This window comes from Crocodylus siamensis, chromosome 12 (assembly GCF_052110815.1).
Source record: "Crocodylus siamensis isolate JL-2025a chromosome 12, ASM5211081v1, whole genome shotgun sequence".
In the NCBI taxonomy this organism is placed as follows: Eukaryota; Metazoa; Chordata; order Crocodylia; family Crocodylidae; genus Crocodylus; species Crocodylus siamensis.
This window is the reverse complement of record NC_143406.1, coordinates 23,772,325-23,789,653: the sequence shown is the minus strand read 5'-3', so window position 1 is coordinate 23,789,653 and position 17,329 is coordinate 23,772,325. Positions and strand designations below refer to the sequence as shown.

The 17,329-nt window shown below is 50.8% G+C and overlaps 1 protein-coding gene across 1 annotated transcript in view; it reads right to left on the bottom strand.

Moving 5' to 3' along the window:
- Nucleotides 1-1,987: 1,987 nt before the first annotated feature.
- NLRC3 (NLR family CARD domain containing 3) overlaps nucleotides 1,988-17,329 on the bottom strand; it is an 82,736-nt gene continuing 67,394 nt past the window's right edge. Inside the window, exons 10-19 of the mRNA XM_090023694.1 lie at nucleotides 16,736-16,819; nucleotides 15,632-15,715; nucleotides 12,208-12,291; nucleotides 10,889-10,972; nucleotides 9,795-9,878; nucleotides 8,447-8,530; nucleotides 7,096-7,179; nucleotides 6,694-6,777; nucleotides 4,900-4,983; nucleotides 1,988-3,496 (exon numbers count right to left, since the gene is read on the bottom strand). Of these exons, the coding sequence (XP_089879820.1) occupies nucleotides 3,406-3,496; nucleotides 4,900-4,983; nucleotides 6,694-6,777; nucleotides 7,096-7,179; nucleotides 8,447-8,530; nucleotides 9,795-9,878; nucleotides 10,889-10,972; nucleotides 12,208-12,291; nucleotides 15,632-15,715; nucleotides 16,736-16,819 (847 nt within the window). The 3' untranslated portion in view covers nucleotides 1,988-3,405. The remainder of the gene's footprint in view (nucleotides 3,497-4,899; nucleotides 4,984-6,693; nucleotides 6,778-7,095; nucleotides 7,180-8,446; nucleotides 8,531-9,794; nucleotides 9,879-10,888; nucleotides 10,973-12,207; nucleotides 12,292-15,631; nucleotides 15,716-16,735; nucleotides 16,820-17,329) is intronic.

Genomic DNA, 17,329 nt, shown 5'->3' with positions numbered 1-17,329 from the left:
GCAGACCCAGAGGAAGAAACATCGAGTGATCGTCATAGGTGAATCCATCCTGAGAAGTATAGAGGGTCCCAACCAGTGGTGGCTGTGTGGCAGTGCTCCTGTCGGCCATGTGGGAAATCTGGGTTTAAGTCTTAGCTGAGGTGACTTGGGGTGAGCGAAATAACAAGAAGCAAATCTTTTTGCAGTGGAAAGGGGCCACTGTGTTTTTATAAGATGGGAAACTCTCTTCTTGAGAGCACGGAGGCAGAACGGGATCTTGGAGTCATTATTGACTCCGAGATGAACATGGGCCGACAATGCGAGGTCATGGGTGGCAGGGCTAACCGGACTTTGTCATGCATCCACAGATGCATCTCAAGCAGGTCCAAGGAGGTGATGCTCCCCCTCTATGCGGCACTGGTCAGGCCGCAGCTGGAGTACTGCGTCCAGTTCTGGGCTCTGCACTTCAAGAGGGATGTGGACAGCATGGAGAGGGTCCAGAGGAGGGCCACTCGCATGATCAGGGGGCAGCAGGGCAGGCCCTAAGAGGAGAGGCTCAGGGACCTGAACCTGTTCAGCCCCAACAAGAGAAGGCTGAGGGGGGATCTAGTGGCCTGTTACAAACTAGTCAGAGGGGACCAGCAGGCATTGGGGGAGTCCCTGTTCCCCCGTGCACTGCCAGGAGTGACTAGAAATAACAGTCACAAGCTGGCAGAGAGTAGATTTAGGCTAGATATCAGGAGGTGCTACTTCACGGTCAGGGCGGCTAGGGTCTGGAACCAACTTCCAAGAGAAGTGGTGCTGGCTCCTACCCTGGGGGTCTTTAAGAGGAGGGTAGACAAACACCTTGCTGGGGTCATTTGACCCCAGTACTCTTTCCTGCCATGGCAGGGGGTCGGACTTGATGATCTGCTCAGGTCCCTTCCGACCCTAGAAACTATGAAACATCTTCATCTGACCCCTCATGCAATGAGGGTTCCAATTTTCACACAATCAGCCATTTTTTAAGCAGTCTGCAGCCGTGCACTTGTGTTTGGTCATGGCTATAAACTTTCTGTGGCCAGATCAGGCAAAAAATAGTCACTTCTCTCTGTGCCCCAAGTCACAAAGGGACAGGACACAAAGGGTGAAAGGGGCTGAGCTTGAAGAGCCAATCAGCATCCTCTTCCATATCAGTGGTGCCCAGGACAGGAATGCCCATGGCCGGGGCAAGGAGAAACTGAGCAGGGAAGAGTATCGCCAAAGACTCAGAAGCCCCTGGCTGCTGCTGCTTCCCTTGGTGCAGTTTCCCATCATGCTGAAGGCTGCTGCCACCACTGTCACTGCTGTTCTGCCTGGCCCCACCCCTCACCCCCAGTTACACCACTGCTGGGCACAGCCATGCAGCTCAACAGTGCCTGGCCCAGTAGCATGGTTAGGCACTGGTGCAGCAGCTGGGGATGTTCCCCGGCAGCCTGCCAGGCCCAGCACTGGGAGGCTTCCCTGCCTCTTGCACAGAGCACAGGATGGGCCCTCCAGGCAGGCCCTTGCATTTCACAAAAAGCTGCAGAGAAGTCTCTGGACAGCTCCACTAGCAGGAAGCTGCTTGCACAGCCCGTGGTTAGCAACCCGCTATATACCCACGTTCCAGACAGGACCAGGCCTGGGGCTCCCTGTGATATTTGCTGCTCTGTGAACAGCAGGAGAGTCTTATTCTTCAGGCTGTGGGCTGCAGTGAGGAGAGGCAGGCCAGGGGATATAACAGATTTGCGAGCAGGCAGTCCTTGAGCATGACCCTTCAAGCCTTCACTCTGTTCTTTGCCAATCAGCATCAACTCAGCACAACAAGTGCAAACATGACATGCTATTAATGCTGTCCCCTCCTCCAGCACCTCCCCTCACAGGATCCACCCTCCCACCAATTCACCAAGGCAGCAGGAAGCTGAGAACACAAAGGTCCCATTGACTGGCCTGAGACGATGCCGCACAGCAGCAGCAGAGGCAGAACAGGACCCAGGAGCCCAGCCTGTAATGCATGAACACCCTTCCCAGGAAGAGAAACCAGCCAATGGGCACCGACTCAGTCTGGCTTAGAGACTCCTGCTTGAGTGGCAGAACCTTTCCACTAGGAACTGCCAGAAGCAGGATCCACTCGTGCAGACTTAAAATGGGCTGGAACCACCTGCCTGCATTGCTCTTTGCTCCCTCGCAGTCACCAGCCCCTTCACATCCTACCTTGCTCTTTCCTCCCTTGCTGGAGAGCTGCATCTCTGCTTCTTCAGAAATGCAGCTATAACTTCTACCCTGAGCTGTGCATCATCCACCCATACTCCTTCCCACACTGAAAACCAAGCGACCAGTAGGTGCAAGACACCCATCATTGCTGTTTACTAATTCAACAGCCTCCAAGGTGTCTGTAGCAATGCAGGGCCCCTGCCTGGTGACATTTACAGTCCTAAATCACTCTGTGATAAGTACAAGCTTCTGGAAGAAAGAAGCATCCTATCAGAGACCCTCTGCAGCAGGACTCAGTTTTGGCAACTGCTTCAGGGAAAGCAGCACATTTTCAGAGCTGGTATAGGTTTGGTCCATCCACATGAGGTGACCAGGGGTTAAATGCACCAAGCTGCTGGGCTGGGCAACAGGAGTGATGGGTCTCCTCCCACCAGAGCATTCTGTGCAGCAACCACGATGCTATGAACAAATCCCATCTTCTGCTCGGCTGTGTCTCTCCTTGCCTTGCGTGGTGTCAGGAGGCGGAGAACCTCCACGCTCCAGATATGCCATGTCTGGCACTGTCAGCCCTGTCCTGAAGGCTGTGCTACGATAACATCTTCTGCAGCAACACAGAATTGCTTTTGCTGCCCATGACCTCAGGCCTTCTCCTGCACAGACCCTGGACAATGCTGTAAGTCTGTGGAGGCAACTCTGTGTCTGTGAGGCATAGACACTCTCACAGAAGCCTGCATGGAGGAGGTCAGAGGAAAGTTGCTATCATGGGACACAGGGAACTCCGTTACAGGGTCAATGAATTGTTGGTCCTGGTCCCCATTCAGGTCCATGCCCAGCACCCCTCCTGTGCAGAGGTGTTTTGATTGTTGCTGCTGCCCCGGAGCTCATTCCAGGGCCTGGGTGGAGGTGGGGGTCACTCCCGTGGGGCTAAGAAAGACACATTCTGGACTGTCCCTTCATACCACCCATCTGGATCCTTCTGCAGCTTCCACAGCCACAGCCACAGCCACAGCCACAGCTGGAGCGCACCTCCACCCAGGCCATCACACCACCCCAGAGCCAGGTGGGCTCTGCAGCCATCTATCAGACGTGGGTTAAGGCCCCGTGCAGATGCACAGGAACCATGCACTGTGCCCAGGAAGGGTGACCCAGTCACACTCAAGTGAGTCTCTGCCTGGGCCCCAGGCCTCCCTGCACCCTTGCTCCAGCCAGTGGTCACATCTCCACGACACAGTTGGGTGAATTTGTTCGGATGGCATCAGCAATCACCTTGGCTCCTGACTGGCCAATTCGGTTCCCTTGCAGGCTGGAGAGAAAAATGGATGGACATGTACACACAGCTCAGCAAGCTCCCCACCCCGCTAAGCCCTGACCAGAGCCTACAACAGCAGAACCAGCAGTAAACTTTTTACAGACACCAGGTCCCAGCAGGAGCCCAGGAGAGTGCTCTGCTCCCACCTCCCTGTCACTGCCCCCTGCTCTGCTCCTGCCCCTGATCCCTCTCTCCCACTGCCAGGCCACTGCAATGCCCCACCCTCCTGCCTCAACCCAGCCTTCCCACCCAGGGCTCGAATGACTATATGGCTTCAAAGGCTCCATGGGTACCAATACTGCTGCCAAGCACTGAACTGGAGGTGGAGAAAGGAGACATACGTTTTCCCCAGCCCACACCAGCTCTTCCAGTCCAGTTCCCAACTCCAGGCCAGACAGCCTTCTCTTAATCACAATAAGTCTGCAGCCCACATGCCCTTCATCTGCTCCAAATTTGGGGCCACTGCTATGATAATGTACTGGACTGTGGGTGGGTGGAGCAGTCTGGAGAGGCCCTGGGCACTGGCCGTGTGCACATCCTGCTGCTGAGCCAAGATGTCAGTGGGGCCCTTGTCCTGCAGGCTGCTGCCCTGGCAGGGAGTTCTCAGAAGGCTGATCTCCTGCCCCACAGGCCTCTGCTGCCTCAGAGGTGCTCTTAACATACAAGCCAGCCCCAGAGCGGAAGGCTCCTCCCCCAAAATCAGGCTGCTAGGCTGGAACCATGTCAGGCCTGAATAACACTTTCCAGGAAGGCCACCTCCTCTGGTAAATGCCAAGTGCCCATTTAGGAAGGCCAGTTCCTCTTTTCTCCCACCCTGCCCTAGCTAGTGCCAGGGCCAGGGCCAGGCAGTGCCATCAGCCCCTGACCACAATTCCAAGGCAATTATGGGAGCTGATCTGAACCTCAAACAGACTGGAACTTACTGGCTGCTGAAGTCCAAAGCTCAGCATCTCCCTCGGACCAGAGTCAACAGTGCCACGCTCCTGGCAACAAGGTGGAAGACAAGGTAGGAGCGGGAGAAGCTGAGGGGTGGTGCAGCACAGACTGATGGGTCTTACAAAGAGTGTTTGGCTTTTGGGAGGGTTCCAAGTGCTTGAGACCAATATTCATTATGTTTGTTTGGCAGAGCTTTGGGGCACCAGCTGGGACCAGTAGCTCAGATGTCCTAGAGATGTTGGTGCAACCCAGTGTACAGAGGCAGCTAAGGCCTGTTATACTGTTAGGGCTGGGTGAAGGAGTGTTGCTCCCAACTGACATGTCACACTGCTCACAGCAGGGCATTACAGGTTGGGTACCCAGAGTAGGTGAGGACATAATCATCCCCTATGACCACTGCTCATGTCTCCTCTACCTCCCAGCTTCCTTACCAGCTAGCTGGCCCCTCTGCTGTCACTTACTTGACATAAGTCAGCCCATGGCTCCCTGTCAGTGCTGTGGCAATGCAGATAGCTCCATCCATGCCTAAAGCATTCTCTTGCAGGCTGGAGGAAGAGGAGGCAAAGAATGGTCAGAAAGCAATGCCTGGGACTCATGAGACTCCCCTCCCAAGGTAGCCTTGGTAATAAACTCTGTGCAAGTCTCTGTGTGTATGCGCGCGCATGTGTACATGGATACACATGTCTATGTTTGTAAGTGTATATATGATTGTGCACGTGCATGAGTGTGATCCTATGTATGTGAGCATGTGTATGTGTGATCATGCATAGCAATATATACATAGGAGCATAAGCATGTTGTTGGGGTGTGAGGGTGAGACTGTGTGAGTATGTTGGTGTAAATGCTGCTTCATGTATGTGTACCCCAAGAGACTGACAGACTTTAATACAATGCCTGGCCTCTGGGCTTACGCCCTGGACTGGAAATTGCATCCTGACAAACTAGGAATCTTTTTATTTCCTCAAAAAACACTTGGATCAAGCCAAAAAACACCTGGGCTTACTTTGAGGTCATCAGATGCAGCATCCGCTGCCCCCATTCCTTCTGCAGATTTGTCAGTGAATGTGGATCTTCTCCTTCAGACCCAGCTTCCTCTCTCACTGGACTGTGTCACCCTCCTAATACAGGGTTAGTCACAGTGATCTCACAATCCAGTGATAGTAACATCACAGTTGTTCTCTTGTGATAGATTGTCTCTTCACTAACAGTCATGGCAGAGGAAGCCAGCAGGAGAGGAGAAAGTCACTGCTTAGTTACAGGAACAAAATACATTTGGAAACATTGGGGACTGGACTCTCCATGAGTCCAGAATTTAGAGTAGACAGACAGTGGTTTTGCCCCTCATTTTCCTAGGATAATTTGACACCAGATTTGAATGTGGTTCATGACTGTCAGGGTCTATGTTGGAGGCCTCTTATGTTTTTACATGAATGTAAATACCAATTTACACCCACATATATATGACATGGACTTGGTGTGTGATTGTAAAGAGCAGTGGTCCTAGCTAAGGCTGCCTGAAACGTCCCAAAGTAAGACTTTTTTCTGAATTTGCTTCTAACTTTTCCCTGCTTTGACCATTTGGAATGAAATTTCCATCCATCTGAAGTTTTCTCTCTCTTTTTTTTTTTTGAGAGTTTCAGCACCCTCAAAAAAGATCCAGTGAAAGTCAGGGAAAGTTCTATATATTGAATAAGGCAGAGGTCCCATGGAAAAAAATATCCATGTGCTAATATTAAGATGACATCATTATACAGATGAACAAGACGGCCAAAATGTGACGCATTAATGTTACAGTCATTTACATTGGCTTTGTAAATTTGTGGAATTTGGGATGGACAGGTGGCCACTTATTCTCTCTGCATTGGCTTGATCACTGCACACTACCCTGAAAGCAGGAGAGCCAGCAATAGAGTTCATGTTGGGTAAATGGCTACCCTGGGATAAATGCAGATTCATGACACTAAAAACCAGTGCAACTGATGCTAATGTAGTTCTACTTCAGTTTTTTCCCTGGGATTAGTTTACACTGGATTCTGGTAGGTTACCACAGTCTAAACCCTGCATTGTGTGTCTCCTGTAGTTCCACTGAGAAAAGGACAAATGTGCAAATGTGTTGAGTATCCTGACCAAGGCTGCCCGGGCAACTTGAATTCTGCCACTTCCTGCATTCTGTGTGCATGACTTTGCCCCTTTAACAAGTGGAGTTCACAATGCAATAGTCCTTGGGAGTCTGCCCCAACGTAGTCACTACCTACTTCAAAACACGGAGGCTGCGGTTTACTTTCAATGCGTTGGCCATCGCTTTGGCTCCAGGCACACCAATAGAGTTTCCTCGCAAGCTGCATTGGACACCGGGAAAGAAAGAGGGAGATTAAGATCTGTAGCTCCAAATGACAGACAGCTAACATGTAGATCCCAAATCACTGAAGAAAAGAGATTAAGAAACAGTGGGATAAGGAGGCCTGTGTGTCAGCCAGACCAAGGCTTCGATACGCCAGAGGAGAAGGTTTCTGCCTTAAAAGTTCCTGCCCTGCCTTAAGCCTGAAACTATCAGAGGATGGAAAGAAGACAGAGCTGATAGACTGAGACCCTTGGAGACAGCCCAGGAGAAACTGGCCATAGAGACTGAAGGAGGCGGGCAGCTACAGAATACTTACTCTAACGTTGTGAGGCTCCTGTTAGCCAGTAAGGCCTCGGCCAGGGCTGTGGCCCCACTCACTCCAATCGAAGCCACCTGCAGGCTGCAAGAGAACGTGGAGTCATCAGTTCAGTTCAAGCCAAGTCATTCCCAGAGGCTCCTGCCAGACAGGCAATGAGCTGAGGAGTCGGGAGCCTGGAGAAGCTCCTCTCCTAATGCACTTTCACAGCAGCCTGAGGAGCAGTGCCTTGCAGAGAGGGTCCTGGGGTTATCTCTGAGTGAAACAGACAGTGGCACTTCCTCCAGGGATGAGCACTAACATACAGGCCCTGCAAAGTCACTCCATAGTGAACAGAAAGGATGGCTGGACTCCAGCATGGGAAGGAACCACAACTGCTGCAAGCTAATGGACACTTCTGCTCTGTGTGCCTGAGGAGTGCAGCTGACTCACTGCTGACCCTCAGCAGGACCCTGCACTGAATCAGAGTGTGGTAGTCAACTGAAAATGTCCCTTAGTGCAAAGTGACTTATTTCCAATGACCGAGCTGCCTAGAGGAGCCCTGGCGTCCATGCAGTACCAGGCTGGGCAGACTATTACCAAGTGCATATCACCAGGGCAGTCACAGTTAAGGTCAGGAATGAGGCTTTATGCTCCCACATTCTTGGGCCTCACTCTGGCTATGAAAACCCAGCACTTCTCATTAGCTTTTCTGAATCATTCACAATCCCATGGCGCATCTCCCACTTCCCTCCCAGTCTCCACAGCCATTCCTCCCTTCTCCCCTTAGTACACTGACTATTGTCACTTTTGTGCTTTCTTGAGCAGAAGGGTCAAGCAGAGTCCCCCAGGAGGGTTACACCAATGTCTCTCTACAAGCCGGCCTCCCCAGACAGCACACTGGCCTTCCTCTGGTCCTACAATCCCCACAGCCACTAGCTAATCTGACAACTCTCACAAGTGTTCGTTGTGCACCCACCTAACTACCAAGTCCTCCAGAAGTCCAAATATTTAAATTTGTGGGTCCATGGAGTAAAGCAGCAGTTCCCAATCTGTGGTACGGGTACTACTAGTGGTATGCACACAACCTGTTAGTGGTACACATTGTTTAATTATAATTACTTTATATGACAAAAATTTCCTGGTGGAACTTAAGGTTGAACCAAACAATTTTCTGGTGGTACTTAAGGTTGTATCATGTGCAATCAGTCAGAGTTCGGGAACCACTGGAGTAAAGAGATCTGGGTGCCTGAGCTATCTCAGCCCCAGCAGGGCAAGCAGGGCCAGCAACCTCACTTCTGTGCACCAGTATAAAGGTCACATGCACAACATATTCCCGCCTGTACTCTTCACATGCAGCATGGGCACTTACTAGAGTGCTGTAAGGGTTGTGTTCACCTTCAGAGCAGTGGCAAGGGCAATCATTCCTTCATCTCCAATTGCGTTCTCCTGCAGGCTGAAACAAAGAGGTATCAGCTCATGCTATATATGGCCTTACCACCCTGGAACACATGCAAGGGAAAGAGGCTCTGTCAGGGGACTGAGGAGCAGTGCTTGATCCTACATTCAGCATGACACAACGAGCAGTGGCTTAAGATATGTCTGTCCCATGCTGGATAATGTCAGACAGCAGAGCCATGAAACAGGCCTCTCCCACTCACTCCTGCACCGCATGCACCACATGTTGAAAAGATGTCATTTCCCTGCCATGCACCCCGACCTGCCCTTGGGAAAGTGGCACTGGGTGCACATAGTTTAGATGCGCTGACAGCTAAATAATGTTTGTACATGGGAACAAGGGGAGGGGTGCTGCTAGCAGCAGGATCCCCACCTCCCAGCCTGAGCACAGTGGAACCCTCCAGCTGCTAAAATGACCCGGTTCCAGACTGGTTAGCTCCACAGCAAGGTGCCATCTGTTCCTCTTGCCTCCTGTCACCTACAGCGAAGGAGCATATGCCAAGCCAAAGTACAGAACAGGCCCAAGGGCCAACAAAGGGAGCACTCCAGGATCCTGACTACGTGTAAGCAAGAGCCACGTGGCTTAGGGGTGTGATAGCCCAGCTGTGGTCTGAGCTGCAAACCCCTTTTTGGTGCTTTCTTGAGCAGAAGGGCAGTGCAGGGGCCACAGGTGGGGCAATGTCATGCTACAACCCATGGGCTGCTGGAACCATGAAGGGATTTGCAAAGGAAGGGGCTGGAGACCCACTAGCTTGTGGAAGTGGCAACAGGGTGTCCCTGTTGCTTAACCCTAGCCAGTGAAAAAAAAAACAGGGACATGCTCCTATACTGAACAGAGCCCCTTGCAGTGGGGTGATGCACAAACCCCCCAGAGGAAAACTCCCTCACTAGCTGCTGGAGTCCACAGGAGACGGATGGTCATTCACTTGCCCCCTCCCCTCTTGACCTCTTCCTTCTCCAACCCACTGTTCAACCCAAGCACCTGGACACTCCCCTGCCAGGGAGTCAGTAAGCCAAGGAAGACCTTGGCACTGAGGGAGGCAGTGAGCATGTTTCAGGACCTGCAGACCATAGGGCAGCAGGGAAGTGTGGAGGGAGGAGGCTGGTCCTGCCTGCTCCACCACCACTACCCCAAAACTCTGCTCAAGTACACAAAAGGACTCCTATACAAGATACCTCTCCCTCCCCCGCCCCCCCCAGAGAGCCCTTGGGCTCAGAAGGAGCCTGAGACACAGATGACTTTTGCTGAAGCCAGCACTTACTCTAGGCTAGTCAAGCTTTTGTTGGACTGTAGGGCTTGAGCCAATGCTCCGGCAGCCCTTGCCTGGATGAAATTCCACTGCAGGCTGTAAGAAAAGAAGCAGACATGAAGGCATGGGGATGTAGGGGAGAAGAGACCTCCTGGGTTGCCATGACCCAGCTCCTGCTATTCTGAGGCTTTACATCATGTAATTCTGTTCCCTTGGTGTTAATGCAAAGTGGATTCTTTCCCCCATGGGACAAGGGTAGGTGTTCCAGAGAGAGACAAAAGGCATATGGGGATGCATCTCAGCCAGGTATTGCAAAGAGATTTAAACACAGGAAACTGCATTCTGCCAAAAGACATCCCTTCTGCCCTTCTCACTAACTCCAGGATTCTCCTGTGCCACCTTCCCAGAACTGCGGTGTAGCACATTCATAGGTACCATGAAGCATCCGAGGTGGCAGCATGATGGTAGCAGGCGATGTTCATTCTGAAAAGCACTTTCTCTCAGGCTTGTGAACACTGCTGTCACTAGCCAGAGGGTCAGGATTGACAAGCAATTACTAAAAGAGAAGGAAAATCATTGCCTATATGTCTATTTAGCTTTTAAAAGTAATAGGCATGAAGGACTGGTAAAAGTTGCCAGTCAGAGAGAGCATGCTGGGGAGTGACTCTCTTGTTCAGCCACAGGAGGGTTGGCAGTCCAGCCGCCCTGCTTGCAAGCCTCAAAGCTCAAAGCTAGAGAACAGGCTTGAGGACTGAGAGGAGTTCAGGGTGCACCCAAGCAGGATTTGGCATGCTGAACCCACCATCAAGGGAACAGATTCCCAGGGTACAAGCCCCTGTTCACAAACCAGATTTACACATGCCACTGAAAAGCCATCACAGATAGCTCTCACTTCCTGTGAGCCTGGCCTGGATCTGAGCTATAAGCTAGAGACAGACTGCACAGCTCTCTATGAAACTGGAATTTTGCCTATGAAGCTGGAAACACTGCCCCTTTCCCCTTGAAGGGGCAGAGGCCCTGGCAGGGATTGCTCATTTACTTTGTGGACATAGCAAGGAATTAAAAACTGGGTGATGAACATTAATTAAGGTCAAGGTGGAACTCACTGCAGTGATGTCAGAGCCTTGTTCTCTTTCATGGCCTGTGCAATGGCCTTGACTCCTTCGTCATGCAACAGATTTGCTGCTAAGCTAGAGGCAAAGTACAGAGAAATGAGTGTTAAAACACACAGTGATCCACTACACCAGCCGCAGAGCAAGATCAGAGGCAAGCACATGGGAGAGGGAAGAGACAGCAAGATGAAACTAAATGGCAGAGAACTACAAACAGATCCAAGGGCCTGCTTAGTACTTTACAATATGACATACACTTGTCCTGTGGACCTCCCTTCAAACAGCTCCAGGGTTCAAAATGGAACAAAGTGTTTACATAAGCATCTGTGTTGACACATATTGAGCTAATTCAAGGGCTCATCCCCTTCAGGGCATCTTTTAGTCACTGGCCAGGAGCAGGAATATGCTTCACTCCATGGCAAGGCATCGCTTAGTGCTTTATGTGACATTATGATTTCATGGCACTCCAAGTCATCACATGGTTAAACCAAGCACATGTTACACTGGTGCCAAATCACTAAGCCCTCAGGCTGGAACACACCCCATGGAAACACCAGGGGCTTGAGCTGCCAGAACTGTTGTAGCACGTCTTGGATTGAGGCTGCCTCTGAGAGTTCATGCCCACTGCAGTGCCCTAGAGCCTCTAGCCCCCATGTCAGGTGGATCCGCCCACCCTCTTTTCTTGTGTTCAGACCTGCACACCCCTCCAGGACTGTTCAGAGATGCAGCCTCGGTCACCATAAACTAATGAAGGCCCTGGAGATCTCCGAGGACATGGTGCTGTGAGGGGGAGCTCTCATGCCCCTGGCTCCTCCCTAACAAGCTACAACCATTCAAAAGCACAGCCAGGAAGCACTGAGCTGAACGAGCTTCCACAGAGAGGATGGGAGGTGTAATGATGCTGTTCTAGGGTCTGTCCTCTTCCCTATAAGTGGATAAAGTGACCCTCACATACTGGAGCGGAAACAGCTTACCCAAGAGCTCATCTCAGCTGTCTCAGGCACACTGCAGCCATCACAGGATTGCTCCTGGTACATATCCCCTTTGCTCAAGCGAGTGTTTCCTGCAGACTCTCCTCCCCATCCCACAGTGGCAAAGAGGCTTCCCTGATACTCCACCGCCATGCTCCCAATTGCTCCCAGAGATGCAGGTGTTTGAGCTGCATCCCAAGAACCAGGGCCCTTCCCTCCTGCCTAGAGAGAGCTCTTGCAAGGCAGCTGTCCTTGGCGCTGGGGGGCTCTCCTGCCTGAACCCTCCTGAAGGAGCTGTGGGAGATGATTCCCAGGACTCATCCTTCAAAGCAAGGGTCTTACTCCAGGTTCCTCAGGGTGCAGTTGGTCCGCAGGGCGCTGGCTATCTCCGGTGCTCCCTCTTTGCTGATGGAATTCTCCCGGAGACTAGAAAAAAAACAGGTCACAGGGGATGTTTCCCTCCAGGGGAAGGAATAGGCAAAACCCACACTCACTGCCAGACCCATCCTGTCCTTCAGGGCAAACCAGCTGGCTTGGACTGGCTTTTGGGGCAGCATGGGGGATTAATGCCAGAGAGGCTGGTGACATGAGAGCAAGGGGAGTGTTCAGTGGGGAGCAGCTGCTGAGGTCACAGAGGTGTTTCTACATTTCTTCTTCATTCACCCTGCTAGGTCATGCCCCAACTCCCCACACCCCCACCTATTCTTTGCCCAGGATCTTTGCTCTTTTTAGAGGCAAAAAGGCCCCTAGACTAAGCTTGGCCAGTAAGGCAGAAGCACAGTGCATGCTAGGATGATGAACACCAGCTAAAAGAATCATCAGCCCTAATAGCCTTAGGGTCCATGGCAAGGCAGTGCCCACCCCATGCCTGGCTGTTCCCCATGTCAGGAGAACCATCTGCAGGTAGATCCCCATCCCATTCTGGGAATGAAACGAACACGCATGACAGACAGCCTGCCTGTACCCAAGATGTTCTTGAAAATACTACAATACCATTGTTTTATCCTATCCATTGGGTGCAGCCGCAAATGTGGAGTCAGGTTTGGTATTCCCTGTTCAGTCAGAGGCTATTTTTGTTTCCTTTTCTATGCCCAGTAACATAACTGGAGGGAGGGGGGAACACCAACACGGGGCACCAACTGAAAGGAATGGTGGCCCCTGGGGAGCCCTGGCAGCAGCAGCCAGGGAAGGGACATGGAGCCAACCTCAGCCCCAGGTGCAACCAGGCAGGATGGGCAGAGCTAGTCCCAGCCATGGTGAAGCAGGTTCTGCAGACCCAGACCCAGCTGAGTGGCTGTCTGGTAAGACCCTACAACACTTGCTCCCTTTTGTCACCCTCTCCTCCCCCCACCCCACCCTCAGGTGTTGGAACAAATCCCCTGCTCCTGCCCATATCCCTTCCCAAGGTGCAAAGGGAAAAAAAGCTATTATTTATGCCTCTGCTTACACTCCTGCTCATTGCTTTAGGGTCTCTGCTCCGGGCAAAGACTGTTCAAAATAGGCCTGGATTTCTACTCTGTCTCCATGGCTGAGTAGTGTAGTGATGGGACAGGCAGAGAGGAGATTTCAAACTGTTCTGCTTTTTACCCCAGTGTGCAAGGCACGGCTGATGACAGCATGGTCAGAGCTGCTGTCTCTCCTGAAAGGGGAGCGGCTGGGGAGAATGGGGCATGACCAGGGCCCATTCTGCATCTGGAAAAGCAGATGTAGGAGACACTCAGAAGTATGTTCCCTTGCTGCCTGGAGCTGTGCCTGTCTCAGCATTCTGCACGGCTGCCCTGCCCACAGCACACCTCAGCTTTTCAAAGGCACCTCAGAACCTGTAACAGTTTACAGTATTCTGTATTACAACATTTGGTACGTTGCCTGTTGTTTGTGGGCTGAGTTACCTGGAATAAGCCAAGGCATGCTCTCAGAGGTGCTGGCAGACAGCACACATGTACATTCTCACTGTTTGTTTTGGTCTTAACTCCTCAAGTCCATTGCATTTTGTTTTTATTCCTGCCATTTAAAGTTGAATGACCATTAGGAACTTAGCAAGGGCCTTTGTAGACTGCTGATGAAATCAGCCTTCTTCTGTTAGATATCCATTTCAGACCGAATGGTAAGCTTCTGGCACTTGCAATCTACTTGGATTGGCTCTGCAGAACTTTAACCATTGTGAAGCAGCTCCTTGAGGACCTGAATATCCTTTCTACAGCAATAACCAAGCAATTCATTTCAATGAACAATCTTAAGGATTAGTGTCTGATTTGTGCAGGAGCATATGCTATCAGACAAACCTAAAAGGGCCTTTTCTCTATAGAGGGGAAGATGTCATGTTATGAATTAGCTATAACACCACAGCAGGAACATGAACATTCCTAGTTTCACCCTATCAAGCTGTATTTCATTAATAATTAAAAAATGTCATTTTACCTAAAACACACATTTTTCTGTTGCCCCCAGCACTGCAGGAATTTTACAGAATTTGGCAACTTAGTCAAAGGCTTTTTTCTTGTCATTCTAAAACATCACCCTTTTTGTTTTTTTGGAGGGAACTTATTGCTGGACTGGTGCCCTCCGCTTCTCCGTAGAACAAGAGCAATGCAAATGTCCTTCCTATTCTGTGACATCACTGTACCACATCTCTGGACCAGTACTCAAATATATTCATGCTTTGGCCTCTCAGTTGAAACAAGGGGGTCAGCACCAAATATATTGATGGTTTCTGGCTAGTATGAAATGGATTAAGACATGCCAAACTCATTTTGCTGAACAGCCATCAGGTGTTTCAGGGTGTATCATCTGGCTTTCAGGGTGTATCTACACTGCTACTTAGTCTTGCCTCCAAACCTGCCATGTAGCCTGAAAAGCATCATGACAAACCTACTAGCTCAGCTTATTCCATCTCCAGAGCTCTCCTGGGCATCGGGGCCCCTGTCTGAGCTTACCCCCTGCCATCCCTGAGCTTGTTAAACATTCACTCAGGCTCTGAAACATGTGAGCACAACTGGCTCTTCTGTACTGAACTTCCTGTCTCTCCTGCCCATATTTACAACCAAGCACAGAAAGGGAGATAAGCAGTGACCATGATTCCTAGAAAGGCTCCATTTGAACTTCCTGTTCTAAGAATCAGTTTGCCCACAGTTTCTCTCTCCTGGTTTATTATATGCTGCCAAAGAACAGTAATATAGACTGGGAGGGGCAGCTTCATGTGGTTTGGGGTAGCTGAGGATGGGCCTTCAACATGCCCCAAAATAGAAGCATAGACATCTCCCTCAGATCCTGCCTGTGAGCTGATGCTTTTGCATTGAACCCAGTGGCCTACTGCTGGCAATTTCTACTTCTAATCACCCAGTTTTGCAGCTGCAGATCGTGCATGTTTGAAGCTTTCATTTATTTATTTATTTGTTTGTTTTGCATTCACCTTCTTTGCGCTGTAATGATTGGGCTGCTGGGAACATGAGTGTAGAAGCACAGCCAGGCTGATGCACTTCCCAAGGGAAAAATAAAAGAAGTTAGATAGAGGAGAAGCACAACTATATAAAGAACCCAGGAAGCTGCTCCCATGCCCAGGACACCCGCTGCAACCAGTGCAGAAACTTGAGGGCAGCCATCCAGGTAATGAAGGGGCTGAGCCCAGTGATGTGATTCAGGTCCTATTACCACATTGCAGCTCTGGGCAGAGGGCCAGATTGCTGCCTAATGTATTAATTAGAAAGAAAATCAGAACCTTGGCAGGGGAGTGGAAGGAAGAGGTATGAGAGGGGGAATCAGGACTTACTTCAAGCTGATGAGGCCTTGGTTAAAGCAGAGAGCTCCTGTCAGTGCAGTGACCCCAGTGTTACTGATGGAATTGCTTTGGAGACTAACACACAAGCAGAGAAAACAAAGAGTTACAACAGGAATGGCAGGGTGGGAGACCACCTCAGTGCACCATTAGATGGGCCTGAAGGGTCTGCGTTTAGGAGGGGACTGATTGCTAGTAACAGTACAAGTCTATCGGAAATCCTGGAGGGGTGGGAGGCCCCACCAACTGAATAGCCAACCCCTTCCACTGGGCAAAGGCCACAGAGCCAGAAAGCAATGAAGCCTGTGGGACCCAGGCTGGTAAAGTAGAAATGGGTTATGGGTTCACAAGAGAGCTAGAGGGGCACACTGATCAGAGACAAACCGCTGGGTTTTGTTAACCACACTCCAAGGGGAACACAGGCAACAGCAACGCTTGCTCTGCCTTGTGGCCCAGCTCCCATGCCCTGTCCTGATCAGGCGGGCCAGAGCTCAGTCAGTAGATCCTTTCAGTTCTTGCCTCTCCTGTGGAGGTGACCCACAAGGGTCAATGTGATGTAGGCACCTGCCCAGGACCCTAACTCATTTCACATACATCACTAAACCATCTACCCAGGAATTACCCTGGGCAGGACTGCAACTGGGAACATGTAGGCTCCCAGTGCCATTACTTAGCTCCCAGGATTGCTAGCCATCAATAGCATATGCTGTTGTTTGATCTTCCTGATGCCATTCTCTTCAAAAGTCACCAACCTTCTATGACAGAGAGGTCCCCTAGAAAAGCCTCCACAACAAAGTGGGGGTGGGGAATGCTCCTGTGTGACAGACATGAAAGCACCATACCCAGCACAGTCCCATTCAGGCCTGCAGTTCTTCAACAGGGATTAAATCCAAAGGCTCCTTGGCCTCTTCCTCTCAAAGTTCTCTACTACTTCCAGGGATTTGGGTCAGGAGAAGAGACAACAAGAAGAGAGGTAGCAATCCCTAAAATATCCTCCACTGCATCAAGCTGCTCTTCAGAGAACTGAGTGGAGCATCCTTGTAACTCCCACCTAACAGCAAAGGGCAGTGAGTGTAATGCTCATTAGCGGAGACTTACTTGAGGGTTGTAAGACTGTGATTCACTTTCAGAGCTTCGGCCAAGGCAGCTGATCCAGTGTCTCCCACGCAGTTGCTGGAGAGTCTAATGCAAAATAAAGGAGGATCAGCCATTACACATCAGCAGCTCTACATCACAATCTGAGCCCCAGCCAGAGGCATGGGATGCCTTTCCCACCCTGAAAAACACCACTGTCCCTGCACTGTGAGATAGCTCTGTTTGCCTGATACCTTACAGCAGGGAAAAGTGGTTGTTCCCAAGGCTGGTCAACCATATCCAAGTAAGTGAGAGGGGTGCTGTGACTTATGCTGCAGGAATTACCCAAACCTATTTATATCCTTTTCTGCTTGCTCCAATCTGAGCCTGGATAAAATGGAGAGCGCTATCCTGGATTAAGACATGTGTTTAAGAAGCAGCAAAAAACAAGTGCTAATAGGAAGCAGATACAGGCACATATACAATGCAAGCCAGAGGCCACTTTAGAACAGAGGTGGGCAAAGTAGAGTAACCTGCAGAAGGATTTTGTCTGTCCTGTGGCAGGTACTTCAGGCCTGCCCCCGAGTGTACATTGGGGCTGGAAAGAAGCAGCAGCCG